The sequence below is a fragment of the Palaemon carinicauda genome, chromosome 27 (genome assembly GCF_036898095.1).
Source record: "Palaemon carinicauda isolate YSFRI2023 chromosome 27, ASM3689809v2, whole genome shotgun sequence".
Classification (NCBI taxonomy): Eukaryota; Metazoa; Arthropoda; class Malacostraca; order Decapoda; family Palaemonidae; genus Palaemon; species Palaemon carinicauda.
In genome coordinates, this window is record NC_090751.1 from 89,465,781 (window position 1) to 89,493,722 (window position 27,942).

The 27,942-nt window shown below is 47.0% G+C and overlaps 1 protein-coding gene across 5 annotated transcripts in view; it reads left to right on the forward strand.

The window, feature by feature from the left end:
* TBC1D5 (TBC1 domain family member 5) overlaps positions 1-27,942 on the forward strand; it is a 136,512-nt gene that overhangs the window by 25,464 nt on the left and 83,106 nt on the right. For all 5 annotated transcript variants that reach the window (XM_068351226.1, XM_068351230.1, XM_068351227.1 and 2 more), the window contains 3 exons: positions 9,658-9,735; positions 21,765-21,997; positions 22,710-22,838. In XM_068351226.1, coding sequence (XP_068207327.1) covers positions 9,658-9,735; positions 21,765-21,997; positions 22,710-22,838 — 440 coding nt within the window. The remainder of the gene's footprint in view (positions 1-9,657; positions 9,736-21,764; positions 21,998-22,709; positions 22,839-27,942) is intronic.

Genomic DNA, 27,942 nt, shown 5'->3' on the forward strand with positions numbered 1-27,942 from the left:
CTTGAATTATAGTTTTGAGGTGTTGAACAATTGCATGTAGTATCAGTATCCACTTTTGTCACCTCAAAATCTGACCCAGTTACAGTGCAGGGGGGAGTTGGGAGTAGATAAAATCCGGTATGAATTATTATTAAACTATTTAGAAAGGATAATTGGAAAACCTGAATCATGGTTGGCTTCATTGCCATGAATGTATATATTTTAGTTTTTCATTATACAGTGTTAAATGATGTAAATATCTTCAGGTTTTCTAGGTACTACTAAGGGAACTTTTACTTGTAAGTATTTTCATAAAACTGAAGTAGTATCTGTTCACTGAATTAAACCTATATTCCAAATAGTGTCATCCCATTCTAATTATTATAAAATAGTACTAAGCATAATGTATCTGTTAGTACATTACCGTAACATATATAGAGGCAGCATTACAATTGGACTTCTCTTTACTGTACTTTGAAATAGTGATACCTTGTTCATTGCAGAATTGTTTTACAAATGCCTCGGAAGTTTATCCCTTATACAGGTAGTGTTGTAGATTTACTGACCCTTTCGCATTTTGTCATGAAGAGAACAATGCTATTAGCTAATAAATTAATTCACCTGCAAATCTTTCAGTCAGTAAGGGTATTTTACCATTAAATTATCAGATTATTTTGTTAATGCCGAATATCAGGGTATTATACTAGATTTAAAATTTTCCTCTATTTGACAAATGAACTTTAACTAATAATATAGTATAGATTCTATTGCAACCCATCAGTGTAAAGCATTGTAAGATTTTACTCGAAATAGTTTTGTGTTACAAAGTTAATTCTCTAGGTAGAGTTATAAACTTTTCTCTTTATTGCCGTAGAAATACTGTATTGAAAATTCTCCTCTTCAAAGTACAGTATTGTTCTAATCTTCGATGTTTATGGGTCATGACCTAAGTGGTGTTCCAAAAAGTGTGTGTGTGTGTGTATGTAAGTTTGTGAAGAGTTTCTTGGCCACAATTTTAATAGTAGAGTAACTAAACTTGCAGGGATTAACTATTGTGTAAAAAGCTGGAAATTGTTAAATGTTGGAATGTCAAGGTCAGAGGGCAAGGTCATGGTCTAGCAAAATGTCCAATTCATGTAATCAGCCATAAGTTTGGACATCGTCGTGACAGAGACTTCAAACTTAGTTCATATTGATTGTATGAAAATCCATGCCAATCAGTACATATTAAGGTTGAAGGTCAAGATTGAATCCAAGTTCAAGCAAATGGTCAACTTCTGGTCAGCCACTATACGGCCACAATTTTAATCGTCAAGTAATGAAACTTGCAGGGATTTTTAAACTTATGTAAAGAGCTGGAAATGATAAGATTTTAGAAGGTCAAAGGTCAGGGTCACAGTCAAGGAAAACATCCATATCACATGATTAGCCATAAGATTAGACATCCTTGTCACAGAAATTTAAAACTTCGTTCATATTTAAGTGTATGGAAATCCACGCCAATGAGAAATAAGCTGCCGTGGTAGAGGCATGCACGCTACTCAGTGCCCCTCTAGTTATTCCTGTTGTGTTCATGAAGCCATCAAATAGCTCTTGGGCTTCTAAGTATTTAAAACTCCTGTTCTAATTTTCCCATGGTCCAGTGCTTATATTGGTACAACCTTCCGAGGTATATGGAAACCTCTGGAGGTGAAAGTCAGTGCATAGTGTACTGTACAAGAAATGAATTTAAAAAAAAAACCACTTAGGTCTTTCATAAATGAAGGACCTGATCAAGTTTTATTTTACAGTCCAAGATTAAGAATTTTTTTTTTATTGAAATACCAAGGCGACCAATGGAAATCATAGTAGTACATTACTTTGGCTTTGGATAAATTCATGTTTGGAATTTTGAGTGTCCTTAAAATTGTCCAACATCAAATCAAGTAAATAATTTAGTTGAATGAAAGCTGAGGTTTCCTTTGCCATCTTGTTAATGCTGACAATGGACTACAAAAGGGATTTTATCTTGGGTATTGTTACCTCTTAAAAGGATGTGTGATTCCTTAACATATTTAAAGGCTGGCTACCTCAAGCAGACTATTACAGTGCACATATCTGATAGCTGTGTTGTTAAAGTTCAGATTCATTTTTGCAAACCTGAATTTAGTACGTAAGAAAGACCTCCAACGAAGGTTCTTCCTTAGTACAGTACTTAAGGATTTCAGTTTGTGTTGCTTATGACTATCGTATTAACCTTCCTTTGGGTTATTGTGACCATTATGATGCACTGTAGCCAAGTGTGTGTTTAGTTCATTCTAAAAACATCAACAAATTAATTCATTATTTGTTCCAACACAGAATACTTACCTCGAACTACTTTCTTAGGAGTATCTGGGATCTCCTCCCAACCGACCAGAGTTTTGTGTAGTTTACCCTAGTCCTGTTTTCTATGAGGGGTAACCTCAGGTGGAGTGGAACATGCCCTGAGGCTATCCCCAGGTCAGAGAGCATGCTTGCTCAGGTCTCGATCTCCAGTAAGTTCTCTGGTCGCGTCGTGATAACATCTCGACGCGCTCTCCTTACCCAGTGTGACCTTTTGTGTCCCCGACCCCCTTTTGTGTCCCCGACCCCCTTTTGTGTCTTTTGCGGTCCCCACGTGGACCCATTATTATTATTATTATTATTACTATCCAAGCTACAGCCCTAATTGGGAAAGCAAGAAAAATAGCCCAGTGAGGAAATGAAAAAAGAGAACAATTAACAATAAATCATCCTTCCTACCCTTATCCTCTGTGTTCGTCATGTAGGGGCAGCTTATGTTCTCCTACAGCCACGTGTCCGGAGTGCGAGTCCTGGAACGTGGTGCAGGGGGTGCGCTTCGGCACCAAGAAGAAGAATGCGTCCAAGAGGTCTCGTAGGAAGACTAGCCTCTCCTCGCCGCTTACTTCTCCCGATGCCTCGTCGAATGGAGCTTCTTTTATACAGCCATCTTCCCCTACCCAGAGTAGGGGACGAGGTAAGTCAGTTGTGGGGAAGTGCCCATTGCTCTTCCCCAGGAGTCTGAGTGGGTGCGGTATAGCACCAAGAAGAAGTAGGCGACGAAGAGGTCGCCTAAGAAGCCTAGCGCCCCTTCCTCCCTTGCTTCGCCGGGCGTCTCGTCTGACAGAGCTTCCCTACCACCCTCCCCTACCCAGAGTAGGGGACGAGGTAAGTCCGTTGGGGGGAAGAGGCCCGCGGCCCTTCCCCAAGAGTCTGATCTTCAGGATAGTGGGGTTGTGGCGTCGTTCCAGACGAGTGAGGGGCTTGCGGGAGTGTGTATGGGAGACGGAGTCCTGGTGCAAGCAGGCCACGTCTCCTCTGATGTCCCCATGTGGGGAAAAATGTCCCTAGTTCTTCTCCAGCCTCTTTGGCGTGTTTTTTCAGTCACTTCTGCAGCCGAGGACATCGTTGAGAAATAGCCTCCCAAGACGAGGCGCTGAGGAAGCTCAGGAGACGAAGGGAGAAGTCCCGCAAGAAGTTGTCGCGTTCTCGCTCCCCCTCGAGGTCGCGCCACGAGAGTCGGCGCTCAAGATACCTCAAGAGCAGTGAGTGGGTGGTGGTTCACCTCGGCAGGCCGCTGGAGCTAGCTGCGGCACCGGGTCCTTCAGGTTGGCGTCCGAGGACGAGATCCCTGGATAGATACTCCTCTGGCAGCAGTGGCACTCGATGGAGGGACTCAGCGTGGCAGGTTCCAGTCGACAGGCGTAAGTCCGCGAAGGGTCCGGCTCCATCCGCCCAGCGGAGAGAGTCTCCCCTTCGGTCTGGCAGTCGAGTCCTGACCTCCAAAGGCCACCTAGCTCGGCACGAGCGCAGTGGACCCAGGACGGAGGCCCTCGTTCCGACGGTGATGCCTGCCCTTCGACGTGAACCCCGGCAACCCTACAGCAGGCTCTGGCAGACCGGCATAAGTCCGCGAGGGTTCCGACTCCTTCCGCCCAGCGGAGAGTCGCCCCTTCGGTCTGGCAGCCGTGTCCCAGCCTCCAAGACTTCGACAGCCAGGTCTCGGTCGACAGGCATAAGCCCGCGAAGGTTCCGACTTCTCCCGCCCAGCGGAGAGAGTCGCCCCTTCGGACTGGCAGCCTTGTCCCGGCCTCCGGTCCTTCGATGGCCAGCCCTGAATGAAGGAACCAACCAGCCAGCACGGGGAAGCCCGTGGCTCCATGGATATCCGCAGGAGCTCCATCCTTCCAGCGGAGGTAGCCGCTGGATCGACCCGGCAGCATGGCTTCCATACCCGGTACCACGACTGCTCCATTCAGGCTTCGTGGTCAACCGCTGGTATGCCAGGGTACTCACACCCCACGGATTCCCCGGGAGGGGGTAGACCCATGACGGCTACCTCCGTCCCAGTGGCTTCATCCGTGATGGAGATAGCCGCTCCATCGTCCTGGCCAGCCTCATCCAAGCATTGGAGGTGGCCACTGACACACCCATGATGGCTCCCTCCGCCCCGGCGGCTCCATCCGTGATGGAGCCAGCCGTGCCATCGTCCTGGTCAGCCCCATCCAAGCATTGGAGGTGGCCGCTGACACACCCGTGACGGCTACCTCCGTCCCGGCAGCTCCATCCGTGATGGAGCCAGCCGTACCATCGTCCTGGCCAGCCCCATCCAAGCATTGGAGGTGGCCGCTGACACACCCATGATGGCTACCTCCGTCCCGGCGGCTCCATCCGTGATGGAGCCAGCCGTGCCATCGTCCTGGTCAGCCCATCCAAGCATTGGAGGTGGCCGCTGACACTCCCATGACGGCTACCTCTGTCCCGGCGGCTCCATCCGTGATAGAGCCAGCCGTGCCATCGTCCCGGTAAGCCCCGTCCAAGCATCGGAGGCGGCCGCTGACATGGCAGGGTACTTGAACCCCACGGATCTCCCCGGGAGGGGGTAGACCCATGACGGGTACCTCCGTCCCAGTGGCTTCATCCGTTATGGAGATAGCCGCTCCATCGTCACGGCCAGCCCCATCCAAGCATTGGAGGTGGCCGCTGACACACCCATGACGGATACCTCCGTTCCGGCGGCTCCATCCGTGATGGGGCCAGCCGTGCCATTGTCCCGGCCAGCCCCATCCAAGCATCAGAAGAGGCTGCTGACATGGCAGAGTACTTAAACCCCATGGATTTCCCCGGGAGGGGGTAGGCCCATGACGGCTCCATCCGTGACGAAGGCAGAGTGGTTTTTCCCCGAGTGGGTCGAACGGGGCTATTGCCTCTCCAGTGCCTGCCTCAGTGGCCGCTGGAGAGAGAGCCCCGCACCTTTGCCCAGTGCCTCTTCGGCTCCGTCCGCCCGTCGGATGTAGAAGTTGGCACACGTAATCTTTCCCTTGCCTTGCGCCCCGTAGGGGAGCTTCGACTCCTCAGTTAACCTTCAGACCCTCCTACTCAGACTCTAGGAGAGGGCGTTCAGGCCGCGGCTCTCGAAGGAGTTAGGAGGGGAGGCCCCCCTACTCCTGCTGGCGCCTCAGGTGGGGGGATGCCTCAAACGATATTGGCAAGCATGGCGGGACCACGGAGCGGATCCGGGGACCGTAGCAGTACTAAAGGAGGGGTACGAGCTTCCCTTCCTAGCGGACCTCCACCTGGGATCCCAGATCAACAATCGAAGTGGTTGGCATCCAGAGACCCCTGGAGAGTAGCAGTATTGCAGGAAGAAGACTCGGCAATGCTGGCGAAGGGGCAGTAGAACCAGTCGAGAACCGAGTCCAGGGTTCTACAACAGGCTCTTCCTGGTGGAGAAGGCGACAGGGTTCTGGAGACCTTTCAGCCCTCAACAATTCGTGTACAACACCGGCTTCAAGATGGACACTCCGAAGTCGGTCCTAGCGACCTTGAAGGAGGAGGACTGCTGAGGTCCATAGGCCTCAAAGCCGTCTACTTCCAGGTCCCTGTTCATCCCTCCAACAGGAGGTTCCTAAGGGAAAAATGGAGTACCAAAACATGGCAGTTCAAAACCCTATGCTTCAGACTGTCGACAGTCCTCAGGGCTTCACGAAGGTGTTCTCAACAGTTTCAGGCTGGGCGTACGAACAGGACGTCCGCCAGATTCTGTACTTGGGTGACTGGTTGTTGCTTTCAGTCCCAGAGGAAGTACTGAGGGAGCAAGACGAGAAGCTCCTGCAGTACTACAACTTCTTGAGTATCATCATCACCCTGGAGAAGTCCCGGCTGATTTCCTCCACCAGGATGACCTACCTAGGGTTGGTTCTAGACTCCCGGATGGCGAGGGCCTTCCCCTCTGCGGAGAAACTGGACACCCTGAAACAGATACTCTGGCCCTTCCTGTCGGGCCAACCCAGGAGAGCCAAGGTCTGGCAAAGACTGATAGGTCTCCCCGCACTAGATAGTCCTGGTGTCCCCAGAGACGAAGGAAGTCCTGGGGTGGTAGCAATCAGAACGAACACCCTCAAGGGAATGCCCTTTTCTGCCGACCCTCCGGAGATGCTCCTGTTCACTGACGTATCCAAGGAGAGCTGGGGTGCTCATCTTCTCGACAAAATGGCAAAAGGTAAATGGGAAGTCAAGGAGACGAACCTGCACATATACGTGCTGGAGATGAGGATCGTACAAAGAGCGGGCCTAGAGATCGTCCATCTACCCCGGGGAAGCTCCGTGGATCCGGGGTGCGACAACGCCACAGTGGTGGCCTACGTGAAAGAGCAAGGAGGACTGAAGTCGAAGGAACGGTGCAATCTCACGATGGAGTTCCTAGAATGTGCTGAAGTGGAACAAATTAATTTTTCAGCCAGGTTCTCTCCGGGGAAGAGGAACGTCCTGGCTGACGGCCTCAACTGGAAGGGTCGAGTGGTAGGGCCCGAGTGGTCCCTACACCCAGAAGTGGTCAAAACCCTCTCCCTGAAGTGGGGCTCGCCGGTGTTCGACCTCTTCGCCACGAGACTAAACGCACAGCTCCCCGTGTTTTGTTTTCCTGTGCCAGATCCAGCAGCAGCGTTCGAGGACGCCTTCCAATGAGACGGACGGCCAACCTGTGGGTGACTTTGGTAGCGCCCTGGTGGCCAGAGAGGGAGTGGTTCGCGGATCTAGAGGAACTGGCATGCCTTACACCTGAAACACTTCCAGACAGACCAGACCTTCTCTGGCAGCCTCACTTCCAGAGGTTCCACGAAAACCCTTGGTCCCTCCTTCACGCATGGAGGTTATCGAGCGTCTCCTGAAAAAGGAAGGATTTCCGTCGAGGACAGCATCAAGAGTGACAGAGTACCTGAGGCGTTCGTCAGTCGAGGTGTACCAGGCGTAGTGGGCTACCTTTTCTAAGGGGTGCTCCTCGAAGAACATCAGGCCGTTAGGGGCCTCCATTCACGAGATAGCAGACTTCCTGGTCTATCTCAGGGACGAAGTGGGCATGTCCATCCCAAGTCTTCCTCCTGAAGGACATAGACCTGGGTGCCTCCAGGTAGATCTCGACGCTCTTCAAGAGCTTCGAGCAGTCGTTTTTCTCCCAAGCCGTTAGAGTGCTCCAGGGGGAGGTGGCTAGGGTACTTGAAGTTGATTTTGGAACCTCCCTTCGAGCCTCTAAAAGACATTCTAGACAAGGAGCTCACCCTCAAGGCAGTCGTTCGTTTAGCTCTGGCATCAGCAAAGAGTAGGTGAGATTCCTGGCCTGTCGTACGAGATCTCGCACTCGAAGGGCTGGCGAGATACTACTTTCAGATTCTTACCCTCCTTCGTAGCCAAGACTCAGAATCCAGTTGTTTGGGACCCCAAAATGGAATTGTTCCCAGTGCCAGCTATCCCTCGCTCGGACAACCCGAGGGACTTGCAGTATGGCAGTATTTAGAAAGGACAGCTAGACTTCATCCCGAGATCAAGAGTCTGTTCATTTTCCTCGGGACTGTGAAGGAGCCAGTCTCCAAGAACACTTTCTTCTTCTGGATAAGGCAAGTGATCGTCAGGCCCTACAGTAGTGCAGGGGTCCCCTTTCCAGGAAAGCCCAGACCCCACAGCATTAGGAGTCTAAATGCTTCTTTGGCATTTGAGAAGAACATGGCAGTGGGCCAAAGCCTGAGGGCAGGTACTTGGTTTAACCAGTCGACCTTTACGGCTCACTGCTTGAAGGACTACTCGAGAAAGTCCCTGGGCGGGTTCTCGCGCGGTCCCGTCATTTCCGCGCTCCAAATGGTTTAAGGGTGTAGCCCCAGTGGTAACTGCGGGTAGCGAGTCCAAGAGACACAGGTTCCTTCCTGAGCCCCCTTGTTCTTCCTTCCCCTATTCCCTTACCGGAAATGGCTCGGGTAGCCCCCTGAAACTTCCATGGGATACACTATCATTGGAAGGACATGTCTCCTAGGATTCTTGCAGAAGTGAGTTACATAGACACTAAGATGGTTTTTTTGCGTAGTTTTCCCTTTTTTCTCGTGTTTTCTTTGAGGTCAGCAGAACCTGGTCTCCTACCTAGGTTCCTCTTCTATTCTCGTCACGGTCTCTAGGTCCTGAAGGACACTCCCACCTCCTAAGGTATAAGTCTCCTAAGAAAGTAGTTTGAGGTAAGTATTCTGTGTTGGAACAAATCACAAATTTTAAGTAATTTGTATTTTTCCTAACAATACTTACCTCGAACTACTTTCGGGTAATGGCCCGCCCATCCTACCCCGAGTGCCTTGCTGGACTTCATAGATACCTAAGCTATCAAGAACTTACTGGAGATCGAGACCTGAGCAAGCATGCTCTCTGACCTGGGGATAGCCTCAGGGCATGTTCCACTCCACCTGAGGTTACCCCTCATTGAAAACGGGACTAGGGTAAACTACACAAAACTCTGGTCGGTTGGGAGGAGATCCCAGATACTCCTAAGAAAGTAGTTCGAGGTAAGTATTGTTAGGAAAAATACAAATTACTTAAAATTTGTGATATCTTGACAGTCAGAAACTGTTATTAGAGAGAATGAAAATACTGTACTGTATGAAACAATCTATCAAATTAACCCCAAACAATTTAAGACCTATTTAATTTTTAGTTAATTTTTGTGTTGGTTCAGAGGCCTTTTTTTTCCCCCTCTGTACTAAATTTACTTTTTTAATTCTGACTCGTACAAAGAATATTGTGTATACTATATGTTGTACAAGGTATCCATAAAGCTAAGCGAAAATGGCAGACCATCTATGTACATTTCTTGCTTATGAAAAGAAATTACGTTATGTTTGTTTTTCGCGTGACCCCTTTCTTTATAGATTTATGAGAAAAAAACCTTTCCCAAAAAGTATGGTCTGGGAATGAGGTATTTTTGAACTTGCCAAATTATTTTTAGACCTTTACTTTTATTAAAGGACAAAATTTACACTTAAGATTGCCTAGGTTTATTAAAGTTCCATCTTTCTCATTATCATGCTTTACTTATGTATTTTATGCCTTAACGCTCCCCAGGTCTAGATCATTCATTGCGAGTTGAAATTGGGCAATATTGATGTATCTTCAGTACTGTAGTTTGGTTTGAATAATATTTTGATCCCATTTTATTTATTTTAGCAAATAGATTACCTGTATTTGACTTGAACACTACATTTATACATTTTTCTATATGTACCACTTGGTTTTTTATATTTTTTTATTCAGTATGAAAGCATTGAATAGAATTTGGATCATAATTCTAATATTGATTGGAAGTTTAAGATTTTACACTGTTGTAATTAAAATTTCTTGCAACAGATCCCCTGACTGCTGGACTTGCCACAGATGATGATGCCGTTTCCTTAGGAGAGGATCCTATGAATAGTATTAGTTCAGGTAAGGGAAGAACTTTAGTATGACTGCAAATGTAGTAAGTAGAAATTGAATGGTTTTTAGATTGCAAATGAAAGTTGAATTCTCATTGAGCTTTAGATGACCAACTGGACCCTTTTTCTGTGTTAATTAGTTTTTTGTAATGCTCTATGCATACCATCTTGTCTTTTGGGTTCTGACATAAGAATTGGTTCATGTGTGTAGGTCCCTTGTCAAAGAAATTACAGTCAATTTATTCTCTCTTTGTTCTGACGCTAAATACAAACCTTTCCCTCTATAGAACCGTTGTTCAATTAGTTCATTATGCATGTTGCATAAGATTTTTCATAACTCTGACCATCCTTTACATTCAGATCTTCCTGGACAATTCCATCCTGTTCGTAATACTAGGCAGGCAATTAATTCTAATAGTCAGGCCTTCTCCATCACGAGACTCAATACTACACAGTATTCTAGAAGTTTTATTCCAGCTGTGGAATGATCTTCCTAATCGGGTAGTTGAATCAGTAGAACTTCAAAAGTTCAAAGTTTTTATGTTGAACAGGGTGACAGTCTTTTTATAGTTTATATATGACATATGTTTTAACGTTGTTACTGGTTTTTAGAATGATTTATTGTTAATTTGTTCTCATCATTTATTTATTTCCTTATTTCCTTTCCTCACTGGGCTATTTTTCCCTATTGGAGCCCTTGGCCTTATAGCATCTTGCTTTTCCAACTAGGGTTGTAGCTTGGGTAGTAATAATAATAATAATAATTTGTTCCAACACAAATACTTACCTCGAACTACTTTCTTAGGAGTTACCTGTAATCTCCTCTCTACTGACCAGAGTTTTGTGTAGTATACCCTATACCCGTTTTCTATGGAGGGCTAACCCGGGAGTGAGAGAACGTGCCCCGAGGGTAGCCTTGAGCTAGGTCAAGGTCCGCTTGGGTCCCATTAGTCAGTAAGTTCTCTGGTCGCGATGTGATACCATACTCTCACGTCGCTCTCGTCTCTCTCGACCCTTTTTGTCCGCCTCGTGTGTCCCGCGTGGTTACTGCGTGGTATCTTTGTGCTTATCCCTTGTGTTCTTGCGTGTTCACTATCCTTCCTTGTTCTTCGCAAGTGTATCCCTTTGATTCTCTTCGTTCCTGTGCCTTGTGGTTGTGTGCTATGGAGCAGATCCGCCGTTGTCCTGGGCCTAGAGCCGGAAAGTCGTGTGGAGCGTTCCTTTCCAAGCCCGAAGTAGACCCTCACTCCCTTTGCTCTTCCTGTAGGGGCAGGATGTGCTCGCCATCGGATACGTGCTTTGAGTGTGTTAGTTGGAGTGAGATACAGTGGGTGCGTTACGGCACTAAGAAGAAGAAGTCGTCGAAACGTTCGCCCAGGAAATCTAGCATCTCTTCGCCGTTACCGTCACCCAGTGGACGGTCCGACGGGGCTTCTGTCTCGACTTCCCCTACCCAGAGTAGGGGACGAGGTAAGTCCGTTGCGGGGAAAGAGCCGAGGGTTCTTCCCCAGGAGTCTAATGTGAGTGAAGTGGGGGTTGCTGGGACTTCTCAGGCTAGTGGGGGGCCTGGTAGTGCTGTGTCTGGGGGTTCTGGAGACTCTGCCCTTGTGCTTGGGGGGCACGTTTCCTCCGACGACCCCTTGTGGTGTAGTAATGTTGTGCCTGTTTCTTCGCCCGCTTCGTGGGCCTGTGTTTCAGGTTTTTCAGCAGCTGGCGACGCCCAGGGTAAGTTGGACTCAACAGTAAGCGAGTCCTTCGGGTGGAAGCTCCCTAAAACGCCAGGTAGGTCTCCAATGCGGATGGAAGATGGCCTGGATACCTGGTTCCTTAGTGTAGGGCGTCAACCCTCTTTTCCAGCTCCTCTGACGGCGGTTCCAGAAACCTTCCTACAACCCTCGACCTCTGGCACGCAGCAAGTCGCGAAGCCCTCCGTAGCCCCCGCTTCTGCCCGTCGTGCGGGTGGTACAGTTTCGTCGGGCTCTTCGGATGGTGGGGCTTCGTTCTCTTCAGAAGAGGAAACCAGGAGGAGACATCGGCGCCGGAGGGAGCGGTCCAGGAGCAGGCGTTCCCGCTCAAGATCCCGTTCGAGGTTCAGTAGGAGACGGTCCCGCTCTCCACGGAGGAAGTACAGGAGGAGTAGGTCCCCCGATGGTGATTGGGTCTTCGTTCCCCATAAGTCTGAATTGCAGCGTTCCCCGGACCGGCAATCCAGGGATTTCTCGCCACGAAGGCCATCCTCCAGACGAAGATATGACCCTCGCAGGGAGAAATGCGAGAAGGCCGCTTCAGGCAGGCGTAAGGCCGCGAAGCTTCTGGTTCACCCCGCCCAGCGGGGGGAACCCTGGTTCCTTACGGGCAGCCTGGCCGAATCAGCACAGCTGGTTCGGCCCTCGGACTTAAAGGAACGGTTCCCTCCGTCGGGTCAGCCCACGGGATCCGCGTCTTCGTTCCCCAGAGAGAATACACGAACGGTAGTCCTCGCCGGCACGGTGATGCCAGTTCTGACCCCTGAACCTGGTGCGGAGGTTTCCGCCGGGGAAGACCGGTACCACCGCAGGGGAGTGCTTGTTATTCCAGAACCGAAGCGCCCGGTGGGAGTGCCCGGTGACCTGGCTCCTCGGGATCAGGCCGAAGGTTCTGCGGACGGTAGAGAAGGTTCCCCGACCGAGGACTCGGCCTATCGGAAGGTTATAGGCCTGATTCGAAGGCATCATAGGATTGAAGAACCGGTTACAACCGATGAGGACTACTGGAGGTCCAGCCTGACCCGCTTGATGCAGGCACCCGTCCAACAGAAAACCTCCCTAGCCCTGCCTGTGGCCCGAGATCTCGTCCTGGGACGGGCTCATGTCGATAGAGTTGTGGCAGGCAATGCCGAAGCTCCCAAAACGCAGAGCTCCTCGAAGTTGCTCCAAGGGCTCAAGGCACAGAGTAGGTTTTATGTGCCAGAGGGACAACGACCGGGAGCCTGCAAGGTGGAGCCTGCCCTCGACGTTCTGGGACAGGGTGCCACGGAGGACAGAGCCTCTTCAGCCCCGATTTGTTTTTCGCAGTCGGAGGCTGCGATGATGGAGGAGATGTCGAAAGACTTGGTTCACGTCTCCTCTTGGTTGGACTGGTGGGCTTCCACACTGGTAGGTGTTCAAGCCACATATGACTTGACGGACCCGGAACAGCAAAGCCTCCTGAGGGAACTTATCATCTCCGGGGGCAAGACCCTGAAGTTCCTCACGTATCAGTCCCTTGCCCTGTCAGCGAATTGGGTTCTTCGCAAAAGGGACACTATTCTGGCGAAGCTTTCCCGGAAGGTCCCAGACAGGGAGGCGAGGGCCATGAGGAGCCTTCCTGTGTGGGGTGACTCCTTGTTCCCCTTGAAAGAGCTAGAAGAGATCATGGAAAAGGTGGCTAAACGAAAGGAAGTGAACGCTCCCAGGCCTCAACCGGTAAGGAGGCCCCCCTACAAGAGGTCAGCATCAGACGGTTCTCTACTTCTCAGGCCCCGCCTAACCTGACGAGGAGAGAAGCCCCTTCTTCCTCGTGGGCTTCAGCGCCTCAGCCCCCCCGTAGAGGAGCTCCAGCAGCGTCGGCCTCGTTTAGAACAGGGTATTCTGCCTCCAGGAGAGGCCGTTAAGACCGCTCCTCCAGGAGGAGGTAGAGTGGGAGGCCCCCTACTCCTGCCCAAGCCTCAGGTTGGGGGATGCCTCAGACTACATTGGCAAGCATGGAAGGCTCACGGAGCAGAGCCCTGGACAGTATCCGTACTGAAGGAGGGGTACAGGCTACCGTTCTTGACGGAACCCCCGCCTTTAATTCCGGCCAGCCTGTCGGAGTGGCTGGCACCCAAGGACCCGTTGAAGAGGGCGGCTCTTCAAGAAGAGGTGTCCACGATGTTGGAGAAGGGCGCCATGGAGGTGATCCTGCACCCAGGGCCAGGTTTCTACAGCCGTCTGTTCCTGGTAGAAAAGGCGACGGGGGGGTGGAGACCGGTGATAGACCTGTCAGCTCTCAACAAGTTTGTGCGAAAGACAGATTTCAAAATGGACACTCCGAAGTCAGTCTTGCTGTCCTTGAGGGAGAAAGACTACATGATGACCATAGACCTCAAGGACGCATACTTCCAAATCCCGGTCCATCCCTCAAGTCGGAAGTTTCTCCGGGTGAAATGGGGTACCCAGATCCTGCAATTCAAGACCCTCTGCTTCGGGTTGTCGACAGCTCCCCAGGTATTCACGAGAGTCTTCACGACAGTCTCGGTGTGGGCTCACGAGCGGGGCATTCGCCTCATCCGGTACCTGGATGACTGGTTGCTTCTTTCCTCCTCAGAGGTCGTTTTGAAGGAGCAGGGTATAAAACTTCTCCAGTTTTGTAAGGGTCTGGGTATCATGATCAACCCAGAAAAATCGAACCTATCTCCCTCCACCAGAATGACCTATTTGGGGATGACACTGGATTCCCTACTAGTGAAAGCTTTTCCGTCAGAGGAGCGGGTAAGCAATCTTATGAAGATCCTTCTTCCTTTTCTGTCGGGGCAACCCAGGAGGGCGAAGGACTGGCAAAGGCTAATAGGTCATCTGGTGTCGTTGGAGAAACTGGTTTCCCAGGGGAGACTCAGACTCAGGGCCGTCCAATGGAACCTGAAGAACTTCTGGAACCAACTGGACTCGCCCCAGAAATTAATTCCAGTCCTGCCTAACACAATACCCTCCCTGGAATGGTGGCATTGCCGGTCGAACTCGCTCAAGGGGATGCCCTTCGCGACCGAACCTCCCGAGTTGCTCCTATTCACAGACGCCTCCAACCAGGGATGGGGAGCCCATCTCCTCAACGGGACGGCGAGAGGAACCTGGATGGACGGGGAGAAAGGCCTACACATCAATGTCCTAGAGTTGAAGGCAGTCCAGAAAGCTTGCCTGCACTTCATCGATCTACTAAGGGGAAACACTGTGGCGTTGATGTGCGACAACGCCACAGTGGTAGCATACCTAAAGAAGCAAGGAGGCTTAAAATCAAGGGAGTTGTGCGATCTCGCCCTAGAGATCCTAGATTGGGCGGAAGCGAACCAGATAGTGTTATTGGCAAGGTTCATCCCCGGGAAAAAGAACGTCCTAGCCGACGGTCTCAGCAGGATGGGTCAGATAGTAGGAACAGAATGGTCCCTCCTCCCAGAAGTAGCCAGGCTCATCATTCAACGGTGGGGTTCCCCGGTGATGGACCTCTTTGCAACCAAGCTGAACGCACAACTCCCCGTGTATTGTTCTCCTGTCCCAGACCCAAAGGCAGCCTTGGAGGATGCCTTTCAGCACAAGTGGGACAACCTAGACGTGTACGCTTTTCCCCCCTTCACGTTGATCAGGCAAGTGCTCAACAGAGTAAGGGCTGCCCGGAACTTAAGGATGACTTTGGTAGCGCCCTGGTGGCCGGAGAGAGAGTGGTTCGCAGACCTAAAAGACCTGACGAACCATCCTCCGTGGCCACTCCCCGACAGGTCAGATCTTCTACAACAGCCACACTTTCTCAGGTTCCACGACAACCCACAGTCTCTACGCCTTCACGCCTGGAGACTATCGAGCGCCTCCTGAGGAAAGAAGGATATTCGTCAGGAACGGCTAAGAGGATGTCGCGATACCTGAGAAGGTCGTCGGCAGCGGTCTACCAAGCGAAGTGGGCCTCTTTCACAAAGTGGTGCGCTTCGAAGCGCATAAAACCCCTCAAAGCCTCAGTCCCAGATATCGCAGACTTTCTAGTATATCTCAGGGACGAGATAGGGATGTCAATCCCAGCTATAAAAGGAGTACGAGCAGCCTTGGGTCAAGTCTTCCTTCTGAAGGGCATCGACCTGGGCTCCTCTAGACACATCTCTATGCTTGTCAGGAGTTTTGAACAGTCCTGCCCCCTCAAACTGTTAGGGTGCCTCAGTGGGACTTAGCTAGGTTCCTGAAGATGTTAAGTAGCCCCCTGTTCGAACCAATGAAGGATATTGTAGACAGGGATCTCACTCTCAAGACAGTTTTTTTGTTGGCCTTGGCCTCTGCGAAAAGGGTAGGTGAGATCCATGGGCTGTCTTATGATGTCTCTCATTCGAAGGGGTGGAAAGAGATCTCTTTCAAGTTCGTCCCTGGTTCTAGCAATAGGAACAAACCTTAAGCTATTTACATAGGAGTCTCGCCTCATGGTGGGTGGAAGTCCCTAAAACCAACTGAATGGAGACTGTCCCAGGGTGTCCCTCTGTACTAAGAATGAGATGTTTATAGAGAACCCTAACCCCGTGTAATCCTAAAGGATGACGCCCTGGACAATCGGTACTAGCGTAGAATTCAGCAATGTGACTTGACTAGCTAAATACCTCACTTAACTTAGCCATTAGCAGACTGCAACTCACATGGAGGATGGGAACATATATATCAGGTTACATAAAGAGCATGGTACCCACCTGAAGTCAGAGGTCGGTCACCTTGCAGAATTCCTCGGATGCTGAGCCCCAAGAGAGGGGAGAATGAAGTAGGAAATGGCTAGTCACTCACATATTCATTCTAGTCTTACTCGCGGGTAACATCTGCTCTCAAACAACTGCTACTTGTCCTACGAGGGACCCAATGAGTTAGTTGACCACATTTTGTGCAGCCACCAAAGGTCCTAGAGTGATTATGTCTAGGTTCCATTTGGGTTATGTCTTGCAGATAGTGGGCTGTGAACGTATTTTGTACTTTCCACATGCCCGTTAGTAACACCTGCATCACAGAGAAATTATTTTTAAATGTTAGGCATGTATTGGTAATAGACACATTGACAGTGACTGGTAAAACAGTTTTCCTGTTGAATGGCTCTCTCAATTACCTGCCTGATCCAGGAAGAAATAGTGTTCTTGATCTTCCTTTTATTCTTCCATATGCTTACGAAGGCCTGTTGATTTGTGGGTAGGCTCTTTCAGTTCTCTTCAAGTATCTCCTAAGTACCCTTACAGGGAAGAACAACAGCTGATCAGAATCATCAAGTATGGACTGGAGACACTAAATCCGGAAGGACCGGAATCTAGGATCCACTACAGTTGGATTTTGAGTCTTGGCTACGAACTCGGGGATAAAACAGAATGTCACTTATCTCATCCCCTTGAACGGATGATGTCATAGGACAGACCATGAAGCTCCCTGACTCTCTTCGCAGAAAACCAGGGCTCGAAGGAAGACAGTCTTCTGGGTCAAGTCTCGACCTGAGGCTTGACAAAGTGAACGTAGAACCTTTACTACATTCCAAGGAGGTGACCTGACTTCTGACTGAGGGCATGTGCCCTCAAAATTTTGTACAAGTAGAGACAACTCAGTTGAGGCGGTAAAATTAACTTAATCGGCTTGAAGACGGGGCTCAAAGCCATACGATAACCTTTCACTGCTGGCACTGTGTAAAGTTAAACGGTCAACACTCCTGTTCAATCAGTCCCTGGAGAAACCGAGCGAGCAGGAGCTTCCAGAAGAGATCGTGGGATTAAAGGAGTCCAAGGTTTCTTCGACTTTTAGGAAGACCCCTAAAGAAAAAGAATCCCACTTAGACTATTCTTTCGCCGCCGGCCAAATCTCTCCCACTGGAGGGAAGACCACTCATAGCATTAATTACAGTTGTCATCCTGCGTACAAGGCCGTCCTCCACAAACCCGGACACAACGGGTGAGGGTCCACCGAGGACATGAAGGTGCCGCACTTGCGACCCTCAGTTCCCGGACACGTCCACATGACGACCTAAGAAGAAACACACACATGAAAAGAGAAAAGGCAAACCAAAATTAGTCAAATGGCATTCACAATTGGGAGGCGGAGAGAGATAACGTTGGCTCTCGGCCGAGCCAAAAAAAAAGACTGACGGGACAACACAGGTGTGTGTGCGTGAGCCGGGTAGCCGGCCAACCGCCCAATCCCCGATAACTAGCAGTGGTGTAGTTACACTTAACTAAAAGTCTTATGGCTAGTCTTCCAGCTTTGCCAAAAGTATAGTATATCATTAATATCTCTCTGGGATCCTAAATTCGAGGGGTTCTCTCTGCCAGCTATTCCTAGGACTGGGAATCCTGAGGATTTGAGGTTATGCCCTGTCCGTGCCATTAGAAAATACCTTGAGAGGACTGCACATCTCCGGGCAGGCATCAAGAGCCTTTTCGTCTCCACAGGTGTTACAAAGAAGCAGGTATCGAAGAATACCATATCCTTTTGGTTGAGACAAGTTATTGCCAGGGCCTACAAGGAGGAGGGACTAGCCTTGCCAGGTACTCCCAAGCCCCATGACATCAGAGGTCTGAGCACTTCCTTAGCCTTTGAGAAGAACATGGCAGTGGGCCAGATCCTTCGAGCGGGCACCTGGTCGAATCAGTCGACCTTTACTGCCCATTACCTCAAGGATTACTGAAGAAGGTCCTTAGACGGGTTCTCCATTGGGACAGTCATCTCCGCGCTCCAAGTGATTTAACGGTGAAGCCCCAGGCACAATCGTGGATAGCAAAACCAGGAGACACAGGTTCGTTCCTTTTCACCCTAATCCCCGTTTCCTATCCCTATCGGAGATAACCACACTTATGTAACCATTGAAGAACACGTCTCTGCAACTTTGTTACTGGACTCGGCATCAGAAGATTTTTTCAAAGGGTGAGTACTTAGACACTAACGTGAGCTCTTTGTGTAGTTTACCCTACCGTCCGTTTCCCAGTTTGTTTTTTAGAACCTAGTTCATATCTAGGCTTCTTGGCATCCGCTTGCTGGGTCTGAAGGTCAGGAAGCCATTCCCACCTCCTAAGGTGTAAGTCTCCTAAGAAAGTAGTTCGAGGTAAGTATTTGTGTTGGAACAAATCAAAAATTTTAAGTAATTTTTATTTTTCCTAACATACTTACCGAGAACTACTTTCGGGTAATGGCCCTCCCTACCTTCCCCGAGTGCCTTTCTGCCCTTGCAGGGACTTTTTGCAACATCCGAGGAACTTACTGACTAACGGGACCCAAGCGGACCTCGACCTAGCTCAAGGCTACCCTCGGGGCACGTTCTCTCACTCCCGGGTTAGCCCTCCATAGAAAACGGGTATAGGGTATACTACACAAAACTCTGGTCGGTAGAGAGGAGATTACAGGTAACTCCTAAGAAAGTAGTTCTCGGTAAGTATGTTAGGAAAAATAAAAATTACTTAAAATTTTTGATATTAATGATATACTATACTTTTGGCAAAGCTGGAAGACTAGCCATAAGACTTTTAGTTAAGTGTAACTACACCACTGCTAGTTATCGGGGATTGGGCGGTTGGCCGGCTACCCGGCTCACGCACACACACCTGTGTTGTCCCGTCAGTCTTTTTTTTTGGCTCGGCCGAGAGCCAACGTTATCTCTCTCCGCCTCCCAATTGTGAATGCCATTTGACTAATTTTGGTTTGCCTTTTCTCTTTTCATGTGTGTGTTTCTTCTTAGGTCGTCATGTGGACGTGTCCGGGAACTGAGGGTCGCAAGTGCGGCACCTTCATGTCCTCGGTGGACCCTCACCCGTTGTGTCCGGGTTTGTGGAGGACGGCCTTGTACGCAGGATGACAACTGTAATTAATGCTATGAGTGGTCTTCCCTCCAGTGGGAGAGATTTGGCCGGCGGCGAAAGAATAGTCTAAGTGGGATTCTTTTTCTTTAGGGGTCTTCCTAAAAGTCGAAGAAACCTTGGACTCCTTTAATCCCACGATCTCTTCTGGAAGCTCCTGCTCGCTCGGTTTCTCCAGGGACTGATTGAACAGGAGTGTTGACCGTTTAACTTTACACAGTGCCAGCAGTGAAAGGTTATCGTATGGCTTTGAGCCCCGTCTTCAAGCCGATTAAGTTAATTTTACCGCCTCAACTGAGTTGTCTCTACTTGTACAAAATTTTGAGGGCACATGCCCTCAGTCAGAAGTCAGGTCACCTCCTTGGAATGTAGTAAAGGTTCTACGTTCACTTTGTCAAGCCTCAGGTCGAGACTTGACCCAGAAGACTGTCTTCCTTCGAGCCCTGGTTTTCTGCGAAGAGAGTCAGGGAGCTTCATGGTCTGTCCTATGACATCATCCGTTCAAGGGGATGAGATAAGTGACATTCTGTTTTATCCCCGAGTTCGTAGCCAAGACTCAAAATCCAACTGTAGTGGATCCTAGATTCCGGTCCTTCCGGATTTAGTGTCTCCAGTCCATACTTGATGATTCTGATCAGCTGTTGTTCTTCCCTGTAAGGGTACTTAGGAGATACTTGAAGAGAACTGAAAGAGCCTACCCACAAATCAACAGGCCTTCGTAAGCATATGGAAGAATAAAAGGAAGATCAAGAACACTATTTCTTCCTGGATCAGGCAGGTAATTGAGAGAGCCATTCAACAGGAAAACTGTTTTACCAGTCACTGTCAATGTGTCTATTACCAATACATGCCTAACATTTAAAAATAATTTCTCTGTGATGCAGGTGTTACTAACGGGCATGTGGAAAGTACAAAATACGTTCACAGCCCACTATCTGCAAGACATAACCCAAATGGAACCTAGACATAATCACTCTAGGACCTTTGGTGGCTGCACAAAATGTGGTCAACTAACTCATTGGGTCCCTCGTAGGACAAGTAGCAGTTGTTTGAGAGCAGATGTTACCCGCGAGTAAGACTAGAATGAATATGTGAGTGACTAGCCATTTCCTACTTCATTCTCCCCTCTCTTGGGGCTCAGCATCCGAGGAATTCTGCAAGGTGACCGACCTCTGACTTCAGGTGGGTACCATGCTCTTTATGTAACCTGATATATATGTTCCCATCCTCCATGTGAGTTGCAGTCTGCTAATGGCTAAGTTAAGTGAGGTATTTAGCTAGTCAAGTCACATTGCTGAATTCTACGCTAGTACCGATTGTCCAGGGCGTCATCCTTTAGGATTACACGGGGTTAGGGTTCTCTATAAACATCTCATTCTTAGTACAGAGGGACACCCTGGGACAGTCTCCATTCAGTTGGTTTTAGGGACTTCCACCCACCATGAGGCGAGACTCCTATGTAAATAGCTTAAGGTTTGTTCCTATTGCTAGAACCAGTGACAAATTTGGAATGATTTGTATTTTTCCTAACTATACAAACCTGAAGCTCTTTACACATACTGGTCCTACCATGAACTTCCCCTTGAAGTCCTGCCGCAATTAAAAAATGACGATGTTTACTAGTACTGGTATGAGCGGGGAGTGAGTTACCCCCACCATCCCCCTCCCGCTAACTAGTGAAGGGTACTCTAATTACACCTCACTTCACCTTGCGCAGAAATAATACTTACATTGTAAAGATCTTCAGGTTTGTATAGTTAGGAAAAACAATTATTCCAAATTTGTCATATTCTTATCAAGATTGCTTGGCTTTTGGTGATGATGTAGCTCCAGGGGACAATATGAATCAAAGTTTTCTTTTAATTGTGTAATTTTAGTTTTGTACAGTACCCGTAAATGTTGGCACTTGGGGAAAATGACACAGTGCCAGTGTTTACCATTCCCCTCCAGCCATAATGATGGTCCAAATGTCTCAGGAATTAGTTTAAGACACTGAGAGTGGAATTTATTATATTAGTTTCTTGTTTTGAAAATAGACTGTTAGGTAGTATATACAAGTGTATACTGACCCATCTTTATCTGTGTTTTGGAATCCGAACTATGATCATCAGTAAGAGTTTCATAGAAATAAACTTAATTTTGATAATATAATTTAATTCTATACTCTTCTGACATCCATATACAAGCCACCCTCCCCCCCCACAGACAAGCAATCTCAAGAGGATAGTAATTTAGTTTCAACTTTGATAAGGAAAAGACAAAGGTATATGGTTTACATGAGCCAAGGTTATTGTCATTAACCCAGATTATCTCGGTACTTTACTAAATCCCTAAGCCCATTGAAAGGAATGAAAATAAAATGGAAAATAGTTTTCGTTTTAAGGTAAACATCTGTGTTATTATACCAAGCTTAAAGAGATAAGCCTTGTGAAAATCAGGGGAGTATATAAATTATAAATTTTATTAATGAAATTCTGTTATTTCAGGAGCTGCCACAGAGAGATTGAGTTCGCGTAGTGAAGACCACTTTAGTGTCAGTCATCGTGGAAGGTTGCTTGGTGGTACCATGCCCTATGAACAAGAATGGATTCAGATATGCAAATGTGCTGGAACCGAATCAATTCAAAATTTAGGAAGAACGGGCGAGATGAGAACGTGTCGGTTTCGTTCAATATGTTGGTTTTTATATTTGGGAGTGCTGCCTGAGGATCATACACAGGTGAGTAATCAAATGTTTTGTAACATTGTTCCTGGAAGCAGATTCAGTTGAACACTGTCTAAAGAAATGGGGGAAAAGATTTCATTTAAGAATTTTGAATTACAGATAATTTACTTTTCATTATTGTATAAGCAAATTGTATCATTTCTTGGTTCTGTTATTCTAGTTATGGAATTATCAAAACGAGTGGTGTAATTTTTTTTTCACTTACCAATAGTGTCTTCATGTTTCTGGAGCATTGTTTTTAAAGCAAGACTAAATTTTAGAGATTTAAATTTATACCATTTTTAATTGAATATCTGTGACACTTTTTTTAGTGTCTTAACTTTTAAGGAAATAATTAGCAGTAGCTAGTTATTGTAAAAAAGAGAATGCATGCTCTATTTAAAGACTCCCATAACAGTTAGTACAACTTTCTAGTGTTGAAATGTTTTACCAACCTACATAGTAGAGACATAGACACAGACAAAAAATGTAGTGTCTTGGAGAGGTATAATCATAGAATGTAAAAAATCTTTTGGTGGGGAGATGATAATATGGGTGATACAGTTTCAGGGACAGTGGTGTCCATTAAATGCTTCTCTTCAGTAATTACCTAGAAAGTCCTACTTTTGTAAAAAGGGCTTTCTATAATTTTTAGCAAATACAAGTAAACAGTCAGAGTGCAAAACTTGATCTTGAATTAATTATGATTATTGAATTATTTTTTCAGTGGCTAAAAGTGATAAGAGTCGAGCGTGAAAAATATGAAAATATCAGATTGAAGCTTTCAGTTACGCCCGATGTAGGGAACATTGCACTTGATCCATTACTCAATAATCCTCTGTCACAACATGAACAGGTAGGTCTGCTCTTTTATATTCTTTTGTCACATTTAAAATGTCATTTTTGTTCCGACACTAAATACAAACCCTTTTGCTATTTATTAGGAATTATACTTTTGGTGAAGCTGGAAGACTAGCCATAGGACTTTTAGCGAGGTGTAACTACCCTGCTGCTAGTCAGCTGGGGTTTAGGGGTGTTAGTTGGCTACCCCAATGACACACACCCGTGTTATTTCGTCACTTTTTACACTTTAGTCTTGGTAAGAGTAGACGTCTCTCTCTCTCTCTCTCTCTCTCTCTCTCTCTCTCTCTCTCTCTCTCTCTCTCTCTCTCTCTCTCTCTCTCTCTCTCCTCTCTCTCTCTCTCTCTCTCTCTCTCTCTCTCTCTCTCTCTCTCTCTCTCTCGTCTCTCTCTCTCTTCTCTCTCTCTCTCTCTCTCTCTCTCTCTCTCTCTCTCTCTCTCTCTCTCTCTCTCTCTCTCCTAACTTGTTTTCTTGTGTTCTTGTATATATCTTTTATATACTTATGTCTTTATATTTAAACATCCATGTAATGTATTTTTTTTTTATATCTAAGCTTTCTTTTATCATTACAGTGTAATTGTTGCTGTTTTGATGACAACGTAGTGCGGCATTTTGTCAAGGGCGGAGACACCTTCTCTTATGATCTCTATCCCTTTGATACCTGACAACTCGTAGACTGGTGGTCTTCCCCGCTTCTCCGAGTGCAGCGACCCGGCCTCCGCTGCAGGGGAGTCGTCCTCGTGTGAATACTCCTTCTCCGTTCGGATGTAGATGTCGCTCGCTCCCTGAGAGTTCATCGGAGGGATGGCCGCTTGCAGCCTACCCAGAGCTTGACTTCGGTTCTGCTCCTCTTCACTGACGACGCTGCACTCCCTCGTTCTATGAGGGCAGTCGGCAGAGGCAGTACATAGTCTGAAGCATGTTCCTGTCCCTCTCGGGGGATTCTTTCCTTGACTGCGGGTTAGGTTGTTCTGCCAAGTGGTTTGTTTTTATTCATTTTTGTTTTTCCTCAGCGCTAACGATGCCGCACTACTTCGTTCGGTTGCAAGTTCCTAATCATCACTCTGATGAAGACCTTTCCCGTACGCAGGTTCGGTCCTCTCAGGAGTAGTTGAAGCCACACGGGATTTAGAGGTAGTCATTGACTCGTCCATTCCTTTTGCTAATTCCTCTGATTGATTAATTGATTTGAGGTTTTCTGGCATGAAGTTGGTTACTTCTCCTGGCAACAGACCTTGTCCCCGGAAGACTCGTCTCACCCGGAAGACTCGTCTCACCCGGAAGACTCGTCTCACCCGGAAGACTCGTCTCACCCGGAAGACTCGTCTCACCCGGAAGACTCGTCTCACCCGGAAGACTCGTCTCACCCGGAAGACTCGTCTCACCCGGAAGACTCGTCTCACCCGGAAGACTCGTCTCACCCGGAAGACTCGTCTCACCCGGAAGACTCGTCTCACCCGGAAGACTCGTCTCACCCGGAAGACTCGTCACACTCAGTCCTGCTGCAGCTACACCATCAGCTCGCGATCGCCCATGACTGCCAGTCAGCTTGCAATTGCCTACAATCACCCATCGGCTTGCAATTGCCCATGACCGCCTGACACTTCACAATTGCCCATCAGTTGCCATCACCCGCTATCACTTTTCAGACCTGGATTGCCCTTAGCTCGCTATCACCCGCAGCTTGCCCATCAGTTCGCCATTGCCCGGTACAGTAGTTCACGATCTCGTGTCAGCTTGTAACCGCCCATCGGGTCGCAATCGCTTGTCAACTCTCTCCCAGGCTCCTGGTGTTACAGCACCCTACTCCAGTGCTTGACGTTTTCCTCTACTCATGATCACCTGCACTTCAGGAGCTACGACGAGACAACACAGACAAGCTCTTATCCAGTTTCTGCTAATTTCCAATCTTATTCTGTCTCTACAGGCAGCTTGTAAACCTCTATTAGTGACCACTATTCAGTGTCACAGGACATAGCACTGCCCAGCTTGCTACTTTTCCTTCCAAGCTAAAGTTTCCCTTCGCCTTTGACTAACAGCTCTTCCTACTCGCGGATAGCATCACCGACAACCAAAGAAGAATCTCGGAAGCCTTGACCTTGGTGTGTTTTTTTTCCGACTTCGTTCGACGGAGAACTTTCTAATGAGGATCTCAGAACTCTACCTGTTGTGATCCTCACTTCAAGCAAGGACACTGGTCTTCCTAAAATGAGAACCGGATCTGGGGGAGTTTCACTTGAACTTTTCTCGAGCTTGCCTCTCAAAAGTCCAGGGATGGATAGAGTGCTCAAACACCAATATTTTCATGACCTTGTCTCTCAAGAAGTCCAGGGGGCAAACAGAGTGCTCAGACATCCCTGCCCATGGATACTAACTATGTTCTCTAGTGGTTGCCCTGAGATCAGAAGCAAAGTTTTTCCTAAACATGGACACCTTGTTGGCTAAGGCCTAACATGAAATTACTATCTCAAGGGGAAGAGTCGCCAAGGACTCCCCCGGGATAACTTGACTTCGGAAAGCTGACACCTTGTCTAGTCTCTGGTTCAATGAACAATCCAGACTCGGGCTAGAAAGATCTCAGGTTAACTTTCATGATATTGTCTCTAAAGAGATTCCTGGTCATACGAACAACTAGTAATTCTGTTTCATAGAGCAGTGCGAGTTTCTGATAGAACATATAGCTGGGACATATCGTTCCCCCCTTTTATGTTGAAGATCTGAACGTAAGAAGGTATTCGGTGACACTTCCTTTCTCCAAGTATAAGGAATATAAAAAAAAACCTATGCATCCTCTGAGGAAGGGTTCCTAGGAACCTCCCCTTGAGCACATGATTTATGTGGGCTTGCATGTGATACATGTTGGTTTCGCCCAACCTCAGCTTTCTGCGAAACCTCATATTAATACGAGTCCTCAAACTGGTGGATAGAAAGGAAACCTACTGTGTTAGACATTTACCTTAAAAATGGCACATTCAAGTCTTTGGACATTCCCTCAATGTGCATCATGGTGACAGCACTATTATAACTTAACTGACAGTTCTCGCACATGCTGGTTCCAGCCCCAGATCTCATTACTCCAACATTTTTGGCTAGAAAGATTGCCGAGGCAAATAATGGTCTTTATTGGATTTGAAGCCTGCCCTGGGGTTTTTCGTGTGCTTCAATTTCTTTAGTATTCATTGGTATACTGAAAAACTGCCCTCCTGTTTATTATGTAACACTTGATTTTTATACCACTTCACTCCTGGCAAAGACTACTTTTTAGAAACTAAACGAGCAGCCTCATTTTGTTATGAGCTGGCTACTTCATTGCCTGGTGGTTTTCTTAGATCACTTACCATTATTAATATTAAATGTGTCAGAGAAGGTTTTTATTTCACAAGAATCGGAAGTTTGGCCTTGCCTCTTTACAAGCCGGCTACACTATTCTCTAAGATTCTTGTTGATCTCTTGCTATTACTTATACAGTAGTAATTAGATCTTCCAGAGAGGAAGGGTTTAACTCTTCACTTCAGACTTCCTCCCTCCTAAGACCCCATGCAAATGACTCGGAAGTTTGTATTCCCTTAGGAATAAATTAAAAATTTTATACTAGTAATATATGTATTTTTTGTGGCTATACAAACCCCGAGTCATTTACCAAAGGTCCTGCCTCAACCGCCAAACAAGTCTTTGACCTGGTGAGTGTTGCGAGGAGACCCTATAACCTCCCGGTTGCTCCTTGCACATGCGCTGCGTTTACCTAGCATGAAGCATGACACAATCAACCAAAATTTTGATTGGTCGGTCATGGAAAACATGATTAGTAACCATATAAATGATTTGGGTGTGTATAGCTGGGAAAAATAAAACTTATAAAATTTTGTAGTCATTACAATTCCTGTTTTGCTTACCGTATCCACATACCGAAGGAAATGAAAATGTCAATTCTATATCATATTTTTTCTACACAGTTTTGCTTTGTTTCATCGCCTAACACAAAGAACAAACAAGTGCATTTGGACATTAAAGTTATAACAAATAATACTACTGTAATAGCTTTTAGTAAACTGTATGAAAACTGTGCATCTATAACATTTTGTTAATTCTGCAATATTCATTGTAAGGAGTTTTGCATTTTTGGAAATTATATTAGTAATACTTTTTGCTATTCATATGTGCATAGATCCTAGATAGCATTAGCTTGAATCAGCCAATGAGAAAAATCTGCTGACTATGTTTTACATTTTCTCAGCTGAGCTTTGCTAGGAAAAAAGTCTCGTTGATACGGAATTATTCCTGGAATAAGTTTTTATTATGAAGATCTACCAATAACATGTAAAAGTAAAAATTGTTATATTACATTTATCATACAGAAAGTTCATTTTGTAAAGTGAATACTGTACTTTCATGTATGGTATGTCAGTAGTTGTCGCACTAGCCCGAGACTAGCTTATTGATAAACATCACTTAAAATTCAAGATTTGATTGTTAGAATGGTAGAATTAGACGAACCCCAATTTTTAGGGGTGAATTTTAGAATTAAAGGTTGCCTTATGTGCTGAAGTATACGGTAATTAGAAGATATTGGAACTATAATTGTCTACAAATGTTGATTTAGCTAGGTTCATAATATTTTGCTCCTACGTGATTACAAACCCTTGTTCTGAAATAGGACTATATTTTCTAATTTTCTATTTGGTTGGAACTCTGCTGTCAAATATAAAATGAGGTGTCAATAGTTTCTGGTGGACAGTGGGGGAAAACCCCCCCCCCACCCAGTATACTGAGTAGCCACTTTATTTTCAGCTGCTGAAGAGTACAGATGTATTTTTGGCATTTAAATTTTTTCTTCTTTTGGGTATTGGTGAGCAGTTCTTGTGCGCTAGGGTAATTGATGAAGACTTTTTTGGTTTTCTGATAACTGTAGCTGACAGGCAGTTTTTTTAACTTGCTAAATATACACTTTTTTTTTTTTTCCTGTTTAACAGCATTCCTGTTGCTGCTTATTTTCTTGTGAGTGTGGACTAATGACAACCCTGTCATCATCACTGAGGAAGTGGAACATTGTTGCACATTGTTGATAGATTTTCAAGTTACTGTACTGTATGCCACCTTTG